General features: G+C 41.7%; 2 protein-coding genes across 2 annotated transcripts in view; one reads left to right on the plus strand and one right to left on the minus strand.

The window, feature by feature from the left end:
* The first annotated feature begins 1641 nt into the window (after window positions 1–1641).
* Window positions 1642–6732, plus strand: LOC111236821 (ataxin-1-like). The gene is made up of 2 exons (XM_022765685.1): window positions 1642–3447; window positions 4412–6732. Exons 1-2 carry the CDS (start codon window positions 1642–1644, stop codon window positions 5105–5107), a joined length of 2502 nt encoding a protein of 833 aa, XP_022621406.1. The 3' UTR covers window positions 5108–6732.
* Window positions 6733–11790: 5058 nt separating this feature from the next.
* itga8 (integrin subunit alpha 8) overlaps window positions 11791–22223 on the minus strand; it is a 39365-nt gene continuing 28932 nt past the window's right edge. Inside the window, exons 22-30 of the mRNA XM_022765654.1 lie at window positions 19444–19523; window positions 18815–18895; window positions 17335–17440; window positions 16074–16232; window positions 14116–14232; window positions 13885–13998; window positions 13400–13501; window positions 13169–13291; window positions 11791–13040 (exon numbers count right to left, since the gene is read on the minus strand). Coding sequence (XP_022621375.1) covers window positions 12951–13040; window positions 13169–13291; window positions 13400–13501; window positions 13885–13998; window positions 14116–14232; window positions 16074–16232; window positions 17335–17440; window positions 18815–18895; window positions 19444–19523 — 972 coding nt within the window. The 3' untranslated portion in view covers window positions 11791–12950. The remainder of the gene's footprint in view (window positions 13041–13168; window positions 13292–13399; window positions 13502–13884; window positions 13999–14115; window positions 14233–16073; window positions 16233–17334; window positions 17441–18814; window positions 18896–19443; window positions 19524–22223) is intronic.

Raw genomic sequence — 22223 nt, forward strand, 5'->3', positions numbered from 1 at the left:
AGAGATACAGTATGTTCGTATGCATACACATGACTCTGTAGTATCTGAAACGATATGTTGGAGTAGCCCTGCAGTCTAACACTACCGTAGCTGCTGTTGTGGCTTGTTGACATGTTAAGGTACCTTTTACCAACCCACCTTCTATACATCGTCATTTCCAGTAACCTCACAGTTTCTAACTGGGAATAAAGAGTTTGTTTCAGTGCTCTTTTGACCTAGCCTTCACTCTGCCTCTCACTATACCAAACTCTTAGGAGGGCCTACTCAGTCATTGTTTGTTGTCCACTTTGAAACACCACTCAAACGGGGTACAGCGGAAACCCATTGTTAAAATATTTTCAAGCACTTTAGTGATCGCAACAAAGGCCCAGTTACGACTCTTGCAGAATGTTCCATAATGAAGTTTCAAGCCATATTGTTTTCACTTCATTTTTCTGATGTGCCCACTGACCCAGAGTTCCTGTCTGGAGGTGGATGTTATATTTACAGTAGCCCCACTGACTCAACACAAGGCCTGGGAGTGTTAAAACAAAGACAAAAGCACAGGCTCCTCTGAGGCTGTTACTCTGTGCTGTTATCCTTTCACTCTGCACTGCTTTCTTACCCTAGAGCCTGGAGCAAGATAACAGCCAACAGCAATGCACATACACTCACCTTGTACACATGAGTACTCACACACACACACACACACACACACACACACACACACACACACACACACACACACACACACACACACACACACACACTCAGACACACAAACAGGGCATCTCAGGAAACTCCTGCCTGGCGTTGAAAACATGAAAGAGCCTCTTCCACATTATGTAAATGATGACACACAACACTGTACTCTACTTTTCTGTGTGTCATACGTCATTACTAATGGGAAGGCTGCTTGAGCTTTGACAGATAAGCCCGTGTAGATCCTCCGGAGTCATCTTTAGTAGTTGGTCTTGGAGAGACATGTACAGCGAATGGCCTGCATGTTGTGTTCAAGTGTATTAGAAAAACACAGATCAGATGCAGTGGTTACACCAGGTACCACCTTGTGGCAAAGCAAAGTATAGCATGAAAGCAGATACATTTTAAAGAGTGAAGTATTTAGGTGTTTGCTGTTTTGCATTTGTAACCCTGCAGGAAAATGTTGTGAATATGGTTCATAAACACAGGCTGTGCTTACTGAGCTAGTTCTGCATTGCAATTAGACTAATGAGATTGAATTGAATTTTAAGCCAAGTCAAGTTAAGTCAATTTCATTTATATAGCACAAATGCAGAAGAGGGCTTTAAAATCTGTAAGCATATCATTAGGACCTTTTAATTTAATTGCACATTACCTGAGTGTCTGATTTGAGCTTCTCTCTGCCACCAGATTACTGCCGACATCGTGGAAGAGGTGGATCGGTCAGAGATGATTCCTCATGAAGTCTATGGAGCTCATTTTCTGAGCTGGAGTGACTCCGTCTTCTCTGGTCTGAGACCTGGAGCTGTGTACCAGTGAAAACCAAGAGAGTCAGAGCCACACAGTGCACAGAGAGGCCAGCCCCTGCACATAACCACTGAGTGGAGGTGAGAGAGCGAGAAAGCGACCTCAGAGGAGCTTAGACGTTGTACTGGGAAATATTAAAACCACGCTGGCATAATGAAATCCAACCAGGAGCGGAGTAATGGATGCCTGCCTCCTAAGAAGCGTGAGATCCTCGCTCTGGAGCAGAGGCCAGTGGTAGTAGCCGCTGCTACGCCACCAGCCGCTGTGGTAAATGATAGTCCCCACACAGAGAACTTAGCGTGGCTGGCAAGTGTAGCCAGTGAGCGATGCAAATCTAGGGATGCAGAGAGCCCAAGATGTCCCATCTCCTCTACTTCCTCCTCCTCTCCTTCCACCTCTGTTCCTTCCTCGTCCACTCCTCTGTCTGCAGTGCCCCTGGCCTCTCTACCTGCAGTTTACCCCACAGCCCTTCCCCAGCAGGCCGGGACTATCCAGTTTGCTCAGCTGGGACCCAACGTTCAGTTCATCAGTTCTGGGCCCTATGCCGGCTACATCTCCTCTCACATCATCTCAACAAACGCTAGCTCTGTGCCTAATAGCACTAACATAGTAGGACAGCGTCCGCAGCTGGATGGTTACACCACTGCCCTGATCTCCCCCAACACCAAAGGGGAGCAGCAGTTTCAAATAGGCCTCTCCCCGACAGAACTGGCACCTGTGTCGCTACCAAGCTCTCCCCAAGTCACCAGCCAGTACATCCACCTGGACAGCAGAACACCTCTGACTGTCAGCGGAAACTCTGTCACCTCACCCACGGCGCACCTCCAGCTCCACCCACACACAGCCGTCCTCCCTCAAACACTTACCCTTGCTCCCTCCCAGCTGGTGGTTCAGTATGCGGATGGTTCAGTTGGAAAGAAACCAGAAGGGCATGCTAAGAGTGTACTTAACGGGGAATTGGAGGTTGTCAAACAGGCAAAAGCCCACAGTCAGGCAGCAAACCATCAGCAGGTCCAGAGCTATGAGGCCAGACATATACTCCTGCCTGCAGACTATGGCCAAAATCCTGCAGGACTCCAGACCTCCTTGGTGCTGGTGGCCCATCCTAACCATGGAGCTGAACATGAAGCTGGCTCAAATAAGATCTCCTTAGTCCAGACTGAGAAAGGAGGCATCTGCTTGGGGAAACCAGTGTCCAGATCTTCTTCTTTCACCTCCCTCTCCTCCTCAGAGGTGGTGAAGTCTGTTGCTCCTCATACAGTCATCCAGACCACTCTACCCCCTGAGGAGCTGCCACCAAGTCTCTATTCCTCCACACAGCCGCCTATCATTGGTTACATCACCAGTGCGAATCAGCATGCTGTCAGCTACCACGCAGCACTGCCCCAGCATCTGGTCATCCCAAGTGGCCAGTCCCTCCTCATCCCAGTCAGCAGTGCCAATAACGGCACAGAAATAGAGGTTAGTCGTACTGTCAGCGCCCTGACTGCTACCACTACCCCTCAAATATCCACCGCCATGCCACATGCCTATCTGGCCACAGCCCTGTCCAAGTGTGAGGCGCTCGGGCCAGATGGGAATCAACCACCCCCTGCTGTCGCACAGGCTCCAGTGCTGCCGGTCCTGCCCCCAAACCCGGCTCCTGCAGTGGTGGCAGCTCCCTCCCCAACTCCTGCTCCTGTCCCAGCCCCAGCCCCTGTTTCCATCCAAGCCTCCCCCTCCATTTCCTCCTCCTCTTCCCCTGTGGCACTTCCTCCGTTCTTCATGCGAGGCTCTATCATCCAGCTGGCTGATGGGGAGCTGAAGCGTGTGGAGGACCTCAAGACAGAGGACTTCATCCAGAGCGCTGAGATTAGCAGTGAGCTGAAGATTGACTCCAGTACTGTTGAGCGTATTGACAGTGGGCAAACTCCCAATGCTGTGGTCATACAGTTTTCTGTGGGAGAGCTCAAAGCACAGGTGAGATATTCCAGATTCATCTCTGTTGTATGATTAATCATGAGTTTAACTTTTAAGGTCATTCTGTGTAGAATTTGAAATCTCAAGTATTTGGCGCCCCCTAGTGGTAGTAGTGGAAGAAAAACCTCTGTGGCAGACAGCAGTGCTCATAGAGTAAATAAATAGGCAGCAGAATTATATAATTTTTCCAAACGATGGTGAAATTGATGAAAAAATTTACTCTAAAATCGACCAGTTACAAACAGAGGTGAACATCTCTCACTCACAAAATGCCTTTAGCAGCAAAAACATTTTCAAACTCCATCACTAATGCAGAAGTAGGACAAACGAAAACACCCTTCTTACTTCAAATGATTTTTTTTCAACCTACTGCTAATGTCCACTGTGAGAGCCTGACTGATACTGGATTATTGAGTATTCAGTTATATTAATGATTTAACATAAATACATAATCTCTTCAATTTGGTTATTTAAGAATTTTGACCAAGATATGTACTAAGTGTGACATTCTGCAGTTTACAGAAATGTGAACTTGTCAGTGCTGCTCTGATCTGTGATGAGCTAAAAATTTAAAAAGCTTTAAAATATAACAGTCTCCGCTTTAGACTTCACTGGTTTTCAACATAGTAGTCTGTTCTATTCAAGTGTCCCACTAAATCATGACAGTCTGACAGTGAGGCAGCATGCACAGACCAGGATCCTAAAACTTGAGTAGCTAAATAGAATTAAGGCACCATTATTTTATTATTTACACCCAGGCTTTTCTTACTGTGACATGTTCAAATTTCCTCTGCAAAAAGGGACAAAATCAAATTATTCTACATACAAAAACAGAATAATTTGCAAGACGCTATAATCCCTTTAAAATCCTTCACATAGTAGCTTTGAAAAGTTCTGTTCTTTTTGTACGTCCTGTGTTTTACCGTGAGCTAACTCTGTTTGTTGTGCACGTGCTCCTATGCAGGTGTGTGTAGAGGTGCTGGTGGAGTACCCCTTCTTTGTATTTGGTCAGGGCTGGTCGTCCTGCTGCCCAGACCGGACCACCCAGCTGTTTGAGCTGTCCTGCGCTAAGCTGTGTGTGGGCGATGTGTGTGTGTCGCTGACCCTCCGCGGCTTGAGGAGTAGTTCGGTAACAGACAGCCAGGCTTTGGGGACTAAGCTGAAGACGAGTCACCTCTCTGACTCCTGTCACAATGTGGATGCCGCTGTAAGAAACAGTATGAGTCCAAATGCTGCAGGCAGTAACAGTGGCCTCCTAATGAAGGCTTCCAGTGCAGACAGGCTGGAGAGGGAGCAGGTGACTGGACCAGGACCAGGACTAGAGCTACCACCAGGACTGGGACTACTTCCAGGACCAGCGGAGGGGATCTATGGAGCTGGACCAATGTTGACAGTCTTGGGAACTGGAGAAGTAAGACAGGAATCAGTGAAAACAGACATGCCTGTGCTTAACAAAATACAATGTGGTGATCCAGAGAGACCCTCAGTCCGGAAGAGACGCTGGTCAGCTCCGGAGAGAGACCAGACTGAGAGAGCTGAGGAGGAACCTCCTCTGACTCTGCCCAAACCCTCTTTTGTCCCTCAGGAGGTTAAAATCAGCATAGAGGGCCACTCCAGTACCGGGAGTGAAAGGTGCTTGAACAAAAGAGTAGACTGTTGAGAGAACTTTAAGGAATTTTAAATACCAGTGGTTTGCTTTGTGTTTATCCCCTCTCTTTTCTCTCTATCCAGACTACTGTAATATAGACTGAGTTTACACAGTATTTACATGTTTTCTTTTCTTTCACTTAAGTCTGATATCTACGATGAAGTACAGTAGAGCACCTTCATAAGTGGTATCACACATGAGATCAGTGCAATCAATGCTGAAAGCAAAAATGAATGCAGCGTGAATGTTGAGTATGAATGGCAGTCAGTCACCTGAGAGACGTTTCACTTTGACATTTGATCTCTTTTGTCATGTGGCTTGAACCTGTTGAATGCAGAGCAGTCAACCATTCCTCTTATCACATGAACAAGCACAGACCCCGATGTCAGCATGTGGAAAGTGGGTGCCCATATTTTGACCCTTTGTTTGTTTCGCTGTTAATTTGCTTTGCTGTTAATTTCAATAACAATGCTCAATCATCACGGCTGTGATTTACCCTGCCTTGTGTGTCCGATGAGGATTTTGAGTTTTCTGTTATTAATTTAGTTTTCTTTTTCATACCATAACAGATGTGTGCTACCACTGTTGGGTTGTGCCACTTTGTCTCCACATGTATGTGCCTGTGTGTTGGTTTTGTGTGTGTCAGGTGTGTGTGTGGCTGGTAGCTGTGAGCTCAGTTGTCTGTGCAGCCTGCAAATATAAAAAAAGTGAAAAGGCCTGAATGTAAACCACTGAATTTGTCCTCAGTACTGACTCATGACGTCATGTGTGTGTCGTTTCCTGCACCAGTGACGAGTATATGCTGAGAATTTCATACCAATGCTTTTGCAATATGTGGGTGACAGCAGTTGCACATGGGTGCATTTCTCTGATGAAGTTCCTCAGTCAACTTTACATTGATAGCTTGTTAGCAAAGTCTGGTAATTCCTTTCAAGGATAGCATGAGTTTTGTCTTTTACCCTGGCTGCTATCTGCAGCATTTCAAATATGTACAAAAAGGGAAAAAATATTTTGGTCTAATACCTCTGGATGGGTTTTTAGCTAATCTTTGTATGGACTCAGCCCGCATACTGCAATATAGCTACTGTAATTAATTGTTTTTTTGGCCACTTGGGGGCAGCACAGCAAATGGTAAACATAACATTGAGATATATATACATATATATATATACCTTTTAAATTTGATATGGCAAATTTGTTAGCCAACAATTGCGTAATGACACATCCAGCAGACACAGAGCAACATTTGCATTCATCTGGAGTCATGTTTCAGGCAGCCTGATGAATCAAAGTCCAGCTCATCCTACTTTTAGCTCTGTTTCTGCTCTGAAGGAAACATCTGGCTCTGAAGTTACACAATTCTCCATTACTTTTAGAGCTTCTTTACTGAAAACAACTTCCTGCTGCAGCTAGAAATTTGGTTGATGAGTGTGAGCCAAAAGAGTAAAAGTTGTGGGCCATAAAACCAAAACAATGAAAAGATGAAAGATGATAAAAAAAGAGGAACTGTTGAGTTCGCTAATAATTTTCTATGGATTCATCACCACGAGCGTCCCCTTTCACGTTACACAGTGCCATCTGACCCACTGTCAATATAGAAGAGCAACTTTAAATGCAAACACACCATAATATAAAAAGAAAAAAAAATCAACAACATGACATAATAATTACTTATTGATGGAAAAATGTTAACTTCCCATTCTACTGATGTATCCTGTCGCTTTCTTTACAGAAACTATGGCCTTAGATATATACATACCTGGTTCACAGCAGCACATGGTTTTTAGGGTTTTACCGTTAAAACCTATTTTCCTCAATGATGGTATGCCTTTGTTAAGTCCATACCTGGTATATCAGAGTACTGCTGTTTTGAGTAAAACAGCTTTCTTTCTGTTAGTAGATTTGTTTCTTAGAGTAGAGCCAAAATAAAAACCCTACAGTTCATACTCAGGAACAGTATGTGTCTGTATGTATGTGTGGTGTGTATGTGTGTATGTGTGTAGGTCTGTGCTTGTCCACAGTCACATGTGTATGTTCTGAGCAGCAGCACTTTGATGAAGCATCCAGCAGGATTGTGGTGTTGGTGGCGGTGGTGGTGGTGCCCCTGTTCCTCAACTATTAGATATAACGGGAATAATAAACTGACTGTTTCTCATCATATAATGTCCTACAGGTTTATCCATGAGAAAAAAAACAATATATACCGGGACAGGGAATGTAAACACACATCGGGCAAACTATCTCAACTTTATTTTTGATGAATGATAGAGCTACTATTCAGAAAAAGAAAGAGAGAGTTGTAGAGTTAACTAGCCAGCTAGTGTCGATCATGTACAGCAAATTGTATCCCAGAAAGTGTACAGTTGTGTGTATAGATATTCTAACCCTTATGTAGCCTATGTACTGTATGTGCCACAGCGCCTCCTTCTTCAATCATTCCATTAACTCACCAATATCAAGTGGTTCTGCTATTGTTTATTGTCAGTTCAGGTATTGATCTAATGTTCATGAATGTGCTACAGTTCTTTGGGAACATCTGCATAATTTGGCCTCCTCAGAATTGAATTTGACTTGCACACTGTAACATACAGTATGTGTGAATATGAACTGCAGTTTATCATAATAGCCATTAACCTTTTAGAGCTCCTGAAAGGTGTTTTGTTGTAAACCCAGTAACCAGACTGTTCTCTGTCTATGTGTGTTTGACTGCTCAGGCTAAACACTGCCCAGTGACTGTTCTCCTCCAAAAAGATGTGGTCTTATATTCCTCACTGTTACAAAGTAGAGCTACTGTTTCATCAGTTTGTCTTTGTAGCCATTCTTCTCTCTGTGAGCCTGGCCCGTGTTTGTACTTTCCTTAAAGGAATTGTTATTTTTCAAATACAGACCTGAAATGACACCATGACACGGACAAATCTATAAAATGTTGGATTGATGCTTAAAGGAAACGGCTGGTGTTACTCTGCATTTTTCTTGTTGTCAATAAATCCCACGAAAAGACCAAAACCAACGATGCATTAGTCAAACTGCTGACTTCCTTACCCTCTCTGTGGCGCCCAGCTCCAAGCCCATTCATCCCTACTGAAAACACAAATATTTAAAAGCTGCAAATATGTGATAGCACTATAGTTTTTAGCAAACATTATTCAAACAGGAACAAATAATGCATTAGTTGGGGACTATTTTAGCTGTGGAGTGATACATTACAGCATTATGAGTAACTGACTGAAAATAAACTACATAAGCCATATTCATGTGTTTTGGATAACAGCAAAGATCGAGGCAAAGAATTTTGGTGGATCAGACTTCTACCTGTTAATACATGTTAGCTTAATCAGTTCATTGTTGGTTTTAGTCTTTTAATGCGATTTATTGACAATGACAAATATATTGAATATTGCCTGTCGTATCATTTACAGTCCTTGCACACCCTCACAGTTATTCTTGCCAGTAAGATCTCTGCTCAGGTTGATGCTGGCAGGAGATATGCTGTAAATTAAACAACAACTCAATAAGTATAATAAAGCTGGACATTGTTCCGCCCTGAAAAGGAGCAGCAGCAGTCAAGCACAGTCAGCATATGCCCCATACATTGCTGAGCGGAGATCTAACCAGGCAACATCAGTGAAAACATCTGTGTGGGTGGACCACAGACGTCTAGGGGCTTGAAGTTAGACCCTCATATCAGCCTGTTGGAGAGGCTTAATAACATTATACCCCTTTTCTGAACTAGACCCATTCAAATATGTAATTTTCAGAGCGTTTCTAAATAATGTTGAATATGGTGTATAAGCACCACCTTGTGGTGATCTGTGGATTTGCACTTTGACATATGGGGGTGGGGTGTTTTAGTTTGACTAATACACATCAGTAATGTACAGCATGTCTGAGAGGAATTGTACACTAACAGTACATCTCAGTGATTTGTAAATAGCCAAAGTCTTCCATTATAATGTTGGTATGATCTTGTCGCCAGTGGAGAGGATAAACACTGATCCCCATATACAGACCTTTGAAGTGAAGTTTCAAGACTACATCATCATTTATTTGACAGAAATACAGGATATTGCTTCACCTAATATATTTTCTTTTGCACTAGCTCAAAAATCCAGGAAATTATGGGAGAAATAAGACTTAAAAAAGAAAAAAAAAATTTTGTAATTCGGGTCTGTTTGTTGGATAAATCTCAGCTAAGATACAGTATGTCCTACGTACAGTATGTAGTAAGTATCAATAATGTTCCCTTATTTTGATGGTGTTGAGATTTGCTAGTCAGAAACTGTTAAATCTTTACTTCAAATGTTTGATTTTACATTTGATCAAATATATTCAAAGAAATAAAGAGTCTAAAGAAAAAACGCAGTATGTCTCTTTTTTATGTTTTCCTTCCTACAAGATTCAGGCTTCAGTGTGTGTGTGTACGAGAGAGACAGAAAGAGAGTGACAGGGAGAGGGAGCTTTGGCAATACTTTGAAAATGTGGTTTTCCAGCTGTGTGACTGTGATACAGTGAATGCCTCCACTGGAGATGTGCCTGATAATAGCTTCCCTTCCACTCTCCTGATTTGATATTTCCAACAATAAACATCAGCCTTGACAAGATTGAACCGGGGACTATTTGGAGAGAGTCTACGCAGAATTTCTAATTTCTGCAAAAATAATCAATGATGTTTTTCCTTTTGTAGTTTTGTCGATTACGGCCTAGAGGTAGGTCTGAAAGATCAAACGCTTCCCTGCTGATGGTAAGAGGCTCAGTGTTCAGAAATCATCAAAACAATATTTCCTATGAGCAACATCATTTTTAGATATTGTTGAGCTGCTTCAATCATTCACAATATTTTTTCATGTGAAGTGTGCCCTACAGGCGTTTAGTGAGGCTGCCCATTGTGCCTCAGATTGTGTTGGCAACATGCACACGGGCTTTCACTTAAAGAGAGGACAAGATTACATGTAATTCATTTGCTTTGTGTTTCAAAATGATCAGGTTTTCTACCTGTACAGCTAATAGAGAATGAAAATACCTCATAGATGACAAACCATGTTTTCATTCAGGCAAATAATGGAAATATCAAAGACTAATCTAATCTCAGCCAGCAGCAGTCTGATTTACATTTCTATGGTGTGCACTGCTCCAATTTGACCTCCACTGACTGTTTGTACACCTTTATAAACAAAATATTAATGCACAAGCTGACTATAAATTTGAGCTACCTCCATGGATCTGATACACTGTACACATATTATGTTTGAAAGTGTACATTCTTGCTTTAGTGGTGGATAGAGGGCATGCATTATACTGCATTGTACTGTTAAGTAAGCTGATGCGAACACTGTGTATGTGTCCTCCCATATTAGTTTTGTAATGGTCTGTTTCCTTTTTTAAAGGGTTAATGCTGAGAAAACTAGATATGAACATATTTTGTATAAGGAACATTTAAGTTAGATGTGCAGTATGAGTATGAGAAACATAAGAATCTAACATCGTCCAAAAGCAAAGAACTTGTGATGTTGTAAGGTCATGTGGTGTATCGTCTGGGGCTGCTACACAGAGAGTGAAATGGAGAGATGACTGGAGAAACCAGTGAAAGTTTATGTCTCAGAACAGAAAACACACACTTCATAAAACTTGATATTAAATATTTTGTGGCTTCACAAAATGCCCCATCGATATCCCATCATGTCTCATCAATCTCCCGTCATGCCTTATAGATTAAGAGACCATATATTACCACAGCTCTAACTCTCGGTTGACTTGTGTTGTCTTCTATAGGGTAGGTGACTTGTAATGCTACAAACCTGCAGCTGCACTAATGACGTTTGAGAGAAATAAACTATAGCTACATAGCGCCTGGTATAGATGGCCCTGTTAATTTCTACAGTGTTATAAAGAACAGGAAATTAAATATCAAGTATCAAGCTGAACAAATTGCTGCCAAAAGGAAACTTGGTTTTGGCTATAAATACAGAAAACATTCTTCAGTTCAGAAAAAAAATTTAACAATGCTGTTATTTTAACACCACACAAATAATAATACTTAATTGAATTTGCCGTCATCATCAACGGTTTTAAGCTAACCCCCAACTCACTGCTCAGCAACATTCAGAATTGTGTGTATCAGCTGTGTTTTAACTTATTTTGACATATTCTGAAATGACTTTGACCACCACAGAGGTTTGTTTAAGTCATTGCCTCGAGAGGCTGCTGTTCTGCACAGGGTTTTACAGTGTTGCTCCTCCAAACACATTCATTTGTTTCTACACTGCACCACCTGGGGGAGCAAGAGTCCTTCCGCAGAGGAGGACACATCAGCCTTGGAAACTATTATGGTATTGGACAGGACTGACCAGAAAAGATTTTGGAAAGAGGTGGCTTTAGATACTATTAGCGATATATGACATCTAACTCTATAATCTATATTTTTCTTGTGTTGTACTTTCATTCATATTAAACTACACAAGAACATGTATGGTAGTGTATGTGTAACCTGCACTGTATAAAAGAATGATGTGCTATTAGTATTAATAAAACATAGGAAAATTAACTGCTTGGTTTGGGCAAAAAGCTACTGTTCTGTATCTGTATCTGTAGCACAGATGAAAATGGGAGCTCATGTTGGAGAGCGCAATGTAAGGTTCAGTTACCTAATAAACTGAAAATGAGAATGAGTAATCAAACAACACTTTATTCCGATAAAACTTCACACTTGATACAAATAACAAAGATGACTCAAAGATGGCACATTAAAAGTACGTTTTAAATTCAGGGTACTGTTGATGCCCCGACCCCTTTGTTCTGCCTGCCAACATCAAATGCACTGTTAAATGCCAGTCCGTGCAGTAATGTACACAGTCTCAGACTGTCTGCAATGTAGTTTTGATATGGACTGGTTATCTTTTCAAGTCTGCTTCTCCTTTTAAGTCTTATCAACTGTTAGAAAAAAATCCAAAATAACAGGCAAGACAGTAATAAGTTATTTATCTGTTATTTGTCTCCTCACTTTATTCTTTTTTTAAGATGTCATGTGGTGATTTAAATCAGTCTAAACAATTGCTCTGTTGCTTTTGCAATACTAATATCTAATATACCAATTAATCACTTATATACATAAACAATTGAAACATTAAGCTCTAATAAAATAATGCCAGTGTAAACAAGCTTCAGTATCACGCAACACCCAAATATTGCACATACATTCATAAATATACACATTAACGTTGTGCCTTTGTGTTTATGCATGTGGCTGCATCCTATGTGTGTGTGTGTATGTGTAATAAATCTGTATACAGAACCAGGATAAATTAAATCAGGTGGGGAAAGAATTCAATAACTGAACGATAGGATGACATAAGAGGCACCTAATAAACACGCGCATATGTACAGTACCTGCACATATACACCTTCACACGCACTCTCACAAACAAACGCTCTCATTCTCACATAAGCACTTGTGCATAGATGTCAAGTCTCTTTGTGCCTCACTTACACAGACACATGAAAACGTTCAGTTGCAGAAACATTTAAAGCATTGTCTTCACAACAAAGTCCAGTCTGTCTTCAGCTCTGGTGCTTCATCACAATGGATAAACAATGGACATGTGTGTGTGATTGAGCCTGTTTAGTGTGTTTTGGTCCCACTCCTTCTGGTATGAACCTCGTTCTTTGGTCCCAGTCTGATTGGCGCTGCAGTCTTCAGTCTGTACTTTCAGTCAGTGTCGTTAACAGAGAGGCAGAAGATCTCCAGCCAAGGAATGTAGGGTCCAACTATAACAGATCTCAGATCTGATTTAAGTTACTCAGAAGGTGCACATGCCTCCCAAACCACAGTCCTCCAATCAGGAGCTGTCATGTCATCGTCTTATGCGTCCCCAGTTTGTTCAGATGTCAGCTGCTCCTGGTCGGAGATGTCATCGTCAGCTGGTGGCCGCGCCCGGTCAAAGAAACCACACTATGGGAATCATATTAACCCATTAGTGTAGGATTGGATAATTAAACTACCACAAGGAATGCTTTAGGAAGGAAGATGATGTGTGTATGTGTGTGTGTATGTGTGCGTGAGTGTGTATGTGTGTGTACCTTCCACATGGCGAGTGTTAGCATGGCCAGCACCAGCAGCCCCAGCAGAATGGCCAGGATGATGACCCAGAGTGGAACAGCAAACGATACATCAGGAGTCCCCCACAACACCAGGGTCCCCATCTGCAGAACGCAGACAGATGGAGAAAAGTATTCATAAGTGCTAATGCATTTCCTTTCTCGCCTTTAGTGCCTGAAAAACTCACACACTGTGTCCATTCTCCATCTTACCGAGGTGTTGTGTTGAGGCAGGGTGGGGGGTTGGATTCGGTACGGCATGGCTGTGACCATGAAGGACACAGTAGAGTTGAGAACGTATGGGTCGTTACGCCGCTGTAAGACACATATTACATTATTTTTTAAAAGGTGACATTTAACCCATCTCATATTCTAATTATTATGTTGGTTTGTCAGGTACAACTCAGTGTAGTTCAGTTTGAACTGGACCGATGATTGACAGTAACATGCTCAGACAAAATGGTAAATTGAACATGATCAAAAGTTCCAGAACTTAATGGGCCTTATTGTGAAATTGTTTTCTCCACTGCTGTTTCAAGGGAACAGAAATCAACTTTATACCTTTGTTCGTCTATTTTCGTTGCACAACAGTAAATCACAGAAAAACAAGGACAAACTCTAAAAATAGAGTGATAAACCTAGGAAGGAAGTAAAGCAAAAAAAAAATCAAAATCAAAATGATAGCTCAAGATATTGACCTGCAGGAAAGTATGTGCCCAGAGTCTTGAACGGATCTTGACCACTGCGCTTTGCCCACGATCCAACCGGCCAACCACACACGTGATCCTCAGACAGGAGATATTAGTGCAGTTCTGCATGAGGAGAAAGTCAGAAGAGAGAGAAGGAAAACATCAAACATCTGTGAATCACTAATGAACATTCGGTTGAGTTTGTTTTCTTAGGACGATATACACATATGTGCGGCTCACCAAGGTTTTACCGCTATAATTCTGAGCTTTGCTGGCGGCTCGTTTGTGGCGGTGAGGAGGAGCGCTGGTGTTCCTCAAGAAACCCAATAATTCAGGTGTGTCCTGGAGAGCAGAGATCTGACACAGACAAGGAGAGAGAGAGTTATGAACACTTTGAAAATGATGAATCTACACTTCATAGATTAATTTATCATATTTATTATTATGAATTATATTAGAGTAGACAGTCTACAAGAACTGTTTCTTGTATTTTAGCCAGTTAGGCTTTTACATTGATATCAGATCTGAGCTTTAAGGAGTTTATCAGCTTTTTAGAGATTTGACCAATAAGATATTGTAAATGGGAAAATACTAACTTGTTCCAATGCTCACATTCCTTGGTGTTATTTCAATCATTCCCTCAACAGCATGTGTTTAGGCCTTTGAGGACACTTATTTGTCAGAACATCCTGGTGAATACATACTGATGTTTTTTTAGTGTCGTCTGTATTGCACATGGGCTCTGATGCAGCCCAGACTGCAAATGAGGAGATAGTGAACGTGGAGACAGTGAAGGCTTGTAAAGTAAGATTTTAAAGATGTTGTAAGGGATGTAGTAAAATAACACAAAATCAGAAGCTGTGGAAACAAATGACAGCTAGTGATCTGATCAAAAAGTGTTTTGATGAAAGAAGGATTTGAAGATATTTCCTAATTGCATCTTATGCAACCTAAATTTCTTCATGTTACCGCTCACTCACAACAGATAGAGAGATAGATGATTCACTCCTATAAAAGATAGATATTTTAAGCTTGATGGACATTAAACAGTAATAAAACATTTCAAATTAAAGGAGATGTGTGGGACATGACTTGCTTTTTCCTCTCTACTAATTCTGGAAGCAGAGCATAGCAACTACAGTTGTCTGCTTTTCCTCCTGCAGCTCAGTGGGCAGCAGCTCTGTCACTTCAGCCGGTGAGTCTCAAGTGACAGAGCTGCACAAACAGGCCACAGATAACAATAATGGTGCTTTGGACAGTGGTTTGAAGTTTGTAAATTTATTACTGTAAAAATAATGTTTTATTCAGTGTAACCCTGGGGCACAGAGGCTAAAAAAAATGGCGTGCCACCTCAGGGGGGAGCTGGGATCAATTCCCAGTAGCAGTGTCTCCATTTTTAACAACACAACTAGCAGTGTTGGCTGGTGGGAAGCTGGTGAGGGATCATGCTCGTTTCTGCAATAGTCACTCATAAAGATTTGTCAGTCATGTTGCAGCTATTGGTTATTCTTAGTATCAATTATTTTTTTCTGCATAATCATTTAGCCTGTGAGGTGTCAAAAATAACAGCTATCACAAGTTGCCAAAACCCACAGGGACATCTCAAAATTGCTTTATTATGTCTGGCCAACAATTTATTTTACACTTATATTGGCAATGAGCAAATCAAGAAGAAAATTAAGAAAAAAAAAAACTCTGACCTCTCACCATGTGTTGTATATCTGACTCACTTTGTTTTCATAGATGGTTGTAGCTTGCAGCATTTTACATTCAGACATGATTGCTCACTTTTTGAAATAACTGCATGTTTTCTTTTTGAATTACTCTACAGATGAAATCATAGATATTGGAAACTCTTCCAACTCTAATTTCTACTAATAAACATAATACTCCTCAGCCTCCTTGTTTCGAGCCAACCAGCCAAAGAACATGGAGAACAGCCAGAACATTGGGTACAATTATGTTTTAAATGAGCGGGTATAAATGATGGACCAATGGATAAATAAGCCGCTAGCAATGTAATAAATAAAAGTCTGATATTGCAGGAGGGCTTGTGGTTTAATAATATGCAAGTTTTTGTGAGTGAGAAAGACAATTTAGTGGTTAGAAACACTATGAAACATATTCACTCCCTCTACAGGAAATATATTCATGATTATTTATTTGGTTTTGTATATGTTCACATGTTTTCATGTTACCTGGAGGCCAAGTGGGTTGAGACTGGTGTTCGTCCGGCAGCTAATTGGTCCGTCAGTTTGAATCTCCATGGCATACAACAGGTTCTCGTCACGGAAACGGGAAGGCCAGCCGACCTGAAGCTCAGCCTCTCGAATACTGCTGGGACCAGAGTTATGAAGCTGGAGACAGAGGGAGGGAGAAGAAAGTTGTCAGTATTGTGGTCTCTTCTGTCTTATTAGTAGGTCTCAAGTGACTGAGGCTATAATCAGGTTATCCTAACTGTGGAATGAAGACACAGGCCACCTGTGTTTTAGTGAAGATAATACTAATGCAGCCTTCAGTCACTGGGGATTGAAACGCAAGACAAGCTAAACCTACAACATCACCTGGCTCATCATTCCACATCTAAATGAGGATAAATGAATTATGAGCCTAAATGAACCATCAATTCAATAAATCCTCTTTTTTACCCTGTATTTTCTCTCTCTCACACACACATACACACACATGGTCATTAACACTGAAGCAAGTCATCCAAACAGGACATGATCCTGGTGCTGCGGGGCAGGAATTCTATGAGAGCAAAAAAAAAAAAAAAACTCTGTTCTCTCTAACTAGAAGCAGCTGCCAACTGGAAAAAGTACCACAAATGAAAATCATTATCAGCTGCAGGACAGGCCAGACACTGCTGCACTCCAGTTCAATGAAGCAGCCATCCCTTTAAAACAAAAATGTACAACACACACACACACGCACGCACACATACTCACCCCTATTGTAAACTGTTGCCAGTCTGTCTGCCATCCTCCTTCCATCTAACCATTTGTCTGTACCTCTGTTTGACCTTGTTTTTCCCCTCAATGATTATCACTCATTACTCATTATACTGTGTCCAGTCTTAAGAACAACCCCACTCCCCATTCCTCCTCCTCCTCTCGCCTCGCCTTGCTCCTTATTCCATTCTCTCTTTTCCCTCCTCATGTCTCTTTTTCCTGCCTTCACAGCAGTAATTACTCCTGAGCTGGAGACCTTTGATCAGCCAGGGGCCAATTATTTATAGAGCTACTGGTTTTACTTTGTATGTGTGTGTGTTCTCTTTACTTCACCTCACAGAGCCCCCTTCTTGCTGTGGTCTAATTTACAACTTCCCACACCTATTTTTCTGTTCTTTTCATCTTAACAGTCCACGCAAAGACCTGGACTTTCTTGACCAACAACGACAAAAACATCCCATGAGATTCAGACACTTAGCTGTGCGTCGATGTAAAGGTGTCCATTTACCTCATATATGTGTGTTACTTGTGGTCCCACGTCGTCCTCTTTGACAGGCTTCTCTTTAGGTTCCCAGCGTGGGAATGGCAGCACCACCTGAGAGGGATGAGACACCCTGGAGGGAGGAGAAACAACTCAGTGACACTGATGCATGTGCACATTAATAGGTTACGAGTCCATCCAAATATAATACTCACTGTCCATATGAATGTTGACAGCTGTTATTGGTCATTTCCCTCTGGCTGTGACAGAGGGATACTCTCTAGTTGACAGAGGTCGGCCTTATCGCCTGTGTTACAAACCTACACCTGACTACCAGGCTGTATCCCTCCACCATGGCTCAGCAATCAAACACAGAATATGTTTGCGTCAAAAGGCCAATAGCTTTGCAAAAACACCTTTTCACCTTTTCAAAATCTCAGATGACTAAAGCCTCATATTAGCTCCAGTTGAACTTTGGAGTACAGGGACTGTAGATTATGGCCTCTAGATTATGTTTTTTTTTTGGAGTTACACTAGGAAGGTAACACGTCATGGTCAGAACAGAAAAACTCTTTAAACACATTGTCTGTACATATGTTCTGTGAATATAATTGTAAGATTGACTTAAACAATCTGACCCTATCCTTTAACAGCCCTGTTGTCATATTGGAAGGTCAAATATTCCATGTCTGCAGTATAAGTACCTTTTTAAAGAAAAATTAAACACAAAAACATTTTGAACTGTTAAAAAGTTCATATAAACTCTGTCAGAATTAATATTATTCAAATATCAATAATATCAGTAATAGTGAGAGATGCAAGTGAAGCTTTAAATGCCAGTTTGAAGATTTTCCTGCCTCGTTTGAGGACACCATACTGCCCCAAATGGTTGGTGTAATGTTTGAAAGGCAAATATGAATACAATTGACATGCAGTGCATGCAGATCTTACTATTGGTGGGCACAGTCTAATCAGAGTTGAATAAATCCCACTGCTGTGTATTTTAAAAACTGCGGTTTAGAATATAAAATGCAGAATTTTAAACTCTAGATGGAAACAGCTGAGGCAGTACAAACACAGGAACTTGTACGTTCTCGTTTCTGTCATCCCGGGACCCCCTCTGCTTGTGTGTACCAGTGACCACACCCAAACAACGCCATGCAAGGCTCCAAGCTTTGAAGTGTCAGTGTGTTTATGCGTGTTCGTGTCTCAGTGGGTATATGGGCATCTATGTACATGTCAATGGCTCATAAGAATCCCATGTGCACATGATTACTTCAAATTTATTTCTAGCAATGTGTTTTCATGCTGTTTTCCATCTGTATATAAACACGCTTCACAAATTCAAACATTACAAAAGGGGCAGTAATATCCTTCAAACACCAACAAGTTTAGACTGAAACCAGATCAGTTGTATCTTCGGGGAGCAGACACGGCAACAAAGAATTTTTGTCACTGTTTCTTGGTGAAGACGCCGTGCTCTCACACGCAAAGATGCTTGACTTACCCACGTAAATCGAGCTGGGCCTTGGCAACGATGGACAGATTCAAAGCGACTGGGTTGCTGTTGGAGTTATCTTTGTTGGAGCTGTGGAGACATTCACAGGGAGTTTATTTAAAATCTAAGGTGTGAAAATGAAAACATACACCTCGCTGGCTAAGCTCTACATCCTCTGTCTATTTGGAAACATTGCACCGGAGGCCGCGATACAATATGAGTGAAACCAAAGGCTCAGAAAAGCTCTTGATAAAGCTGTATTTTTATGTTCAGCTGACTCCAAGAGGGATTCCTCTAGCTTGGCCTACATTTAACTGTCTGCTTCTGTGTCTAGTGATGTGCAGTATCGAAATCAATACAATGAAGCAAAACAGTGGACGTGTTGTGTCGAGCTTGTCTTCTCTCTGGAGTTCCTCACGGCCATCTGTCTTCTTCTGTCGCTGCGGTTAGTTTCATCAAACCACAGACGTTGACATGATCAGGACAGACACAGAACTTATTTACATGGCTCAGGGAAAAGACAAACAGCTCTTTGTACGTGTGTGTGTGTGTGTGTGTGTGTGTGTGTGTGTGTGTGTGTGTGTGTGTGTGAGTGTGGGACGTTAGGCAGTATGCGTGACTGTTGGTGGGTGTGTCACCTGTGGATCTGTAGCTCAAAGCTGATTTTTGGTCCGGCATCATCCAACCTTTGGACAGAAAACCTCAAACCCACAGACAGCTGGGCAGGAGTGTAGAGAGGACGCAAAAGGGGGAGACAGAGAGAGAGAGAGAGTGTATTAAAAAAAAAACATGTGACAGGAGGAAGAGGAGGACAGATAAAGAGTGAAAGAGGGAAGAAAGGCAGAATTAAGGTGCATCCGTACATCAAAGGTCACATCATGTCTTTAAGTGTCTAGTAATATACAGTAAAATCCCTGTTAACTAGATCCTCTTCTTCCTCTTCTGTTATTACATAGGCAGAAGATCATGTTGGCGTGTGTGTGTGTGTGTGTGTGTGTGTGTGTGTGTGTGTGTGTGTGTGTGTGTGTGTGTGTGTGTGGTGTGTGTGTGGGTTGACAACAGCAGAAATCTTAAATCTGAGAAAATCCAGACGACACACACAGACACACACTTAAAAGCTACAGTTAACTTTCTTGTCTGTCCCCAGTTTAAATCCTCTGTCCTCCAGGCTAACTGGAAACATGTGGAGGATTTGGTTCATCGTCCACTGTATGACAACAGTGTGTGTGTGTGTGTGTGTGTGTGTGTGTGTGCACGTGTGTGTAAGCTCTACTGAACAACAGGTCAGACACACATGGTCCAGAGAGGGAAATGACAGCATTCAGACACACACTAACACTTCAAGAGGCGTGCCTGCGGCTGCGGGACTACAAAGCCAGGGAGGAAAGATCTAAAGAGACAGACACCAAATGAGTATGAGTCGCTCAGAGAGAGGAGCAGACGTCACTATCAGCTATGATACTCCGTGTGGCAGAGAGGGGTGGAGGAGGAGAACAGCCGTCAAAGTAGAAGTCTGTAGAGGCGATGGAAGGGAGAGGTTAACTGTGTCTCTTTGGTTTCCCTCTGGTTTAAAAGTCTGGCTGTTAGAAAGTTTAGTTTCGTCCTTCAGAGAGACCAGAAGCGGCGTGTCTCGAATTTATCCGGGTTACTATGGATTGTGCATTTTCACGGTGGACAAAAATCATCAAGACATTCACAGAAACTTTCTCACAATACCCATGCACTGTCTATCTGTACGCTCAGTTTATTCCAAATAATTATCATCGTGCCACAATACATGGCTTCTGTGTTTGACTATTACCCTCCGTGAAGCTACAGAGCTTTGCCACAAGCAGCGTATTTAGCCACGTTTTGGCATAACAATGGTTCTTTGAAACAATACAGAGAGATGTGGTTTATGCTATAAAGCAGTGGTTTGAGAAGTTTCTAAGGGCATTGTAATAGTTTTTGTCAGCCGTACAAAGTATCCACTGGAACAAGCAAGAATTCAACTAACCATTGTGGCTGTGTTTCAAGAAGGATGGCAGCCATGTTTCGAGGTTACAAGGGTGTTTGATACTCAAAACATTTTAGAATGAGGATGCTCAAAGCAAGACTATGTGACTTTTAAAAAAAAACAAAAAAAAACAGCAAATCATTTCTGTGGTTTAGCTGCTACAGCTTTAATTGGTCTCTTATTTACTATTACTCTATAATTGTCAGTTGTGACAACAGTAGCAAATGTTCAGAAGACACGGCTTCACTTTAAATGTAATGTGACAGGGATTAATGTCAAGTATCATGAACTGATGTTACATGTAGAGTTGGATGATAAAAGAAAAATTCTATGGCAGTCATATTTAATCTGAGCCATGCCATACAACTACGAAAACAATCACATCGCATCCTTACAGCGTTAGCACTATACAAGTGTTGGATTTTTTTTTTAATGCAATGGTATCGGATATGTACTCGGTATGGGCCAATACACATGTTAAAGTATCGGAATCAGGAAGGAAAAAGTGGTATCAGAACATCTGTAGTGAAATGCAATGAACTATGTTCCACTAATTAAATCATATTTCACATAATTTTGTATAAGAATAATATAATATAATCATATTCTCAAAATTGGATTCTACTGAAATAGATAGATGATGATATTAAATTATCGCCCAGCTCATGTTAACATTATCGTTATAGGAAGAGAAGAATTAAATGAACACAGGTAGGTGCAAGGACACCATTAAATAGCATCGCTAAGAAGAGTTATGCCTCACACTGACTCTAATCCACAAACGAATTTAAATGTCAGTGTTTCGATACCAGTCGGTGCTTTGTCTTTCACCTGACAAGGATCGGAGTGGGCTCAAAACCTCGTCCATTTTAAAACATCTGTGGTTTTGTAGTCAGTGTCTTTTCATCCATTGTTGATTGCTATCAAAACTTTGACATAAATTTACTGATCGCTCTCACACTACTGAAATGAAAACAAGGAAAGAAAGAAAAGCAAGAAAAGATGCAGGCGGGCAGACAATACTGGAGCCAAATACTGAAGCCAAAAACAGCTTTCCCTCAGGCATGTACCTCCTACACTGACAGAGGCACTACATCTGTGTCATGTGGCACAAGGAATGAACTCTGGTGATGAAAATTATTTTGTTGCACAATATGACCAGAGTCTGTATGGGGTACATGGAGGTATGTTCTGCATAAGCTCATGGATTCCTCAACATCCAGCAGGGCAAGGGGAGAGTTAAATATGGGAAACATCTGGATGGTTGGGGAGCACACACACACACACACACACACACACACGCGTGCACGAGTTGTCCCTTTTACATGCCTTGTTTTGCTCTCCTCCCCCAGCAGTGAAACATGACCACATAATTGATTTATCAGAATGCCGTGAGTCACCTCCAGAGCTCAAGCGCACCTC

This window comes from Seriola dumerili, unplaced genomic scaffold (assembly GCF_002260705.1).
Source record: "Seriola dumerili isolate Sdu_G_001 unplaced genomic scaffold, Sdu_1.0 BDQW01000723.1, whole genome shotgun sequence".
NCBI lineage: Eukaryota > Metazoa > Chordata > Actinopteri > Carangiformes > Carangidae > Seriola > Seriola dumerili.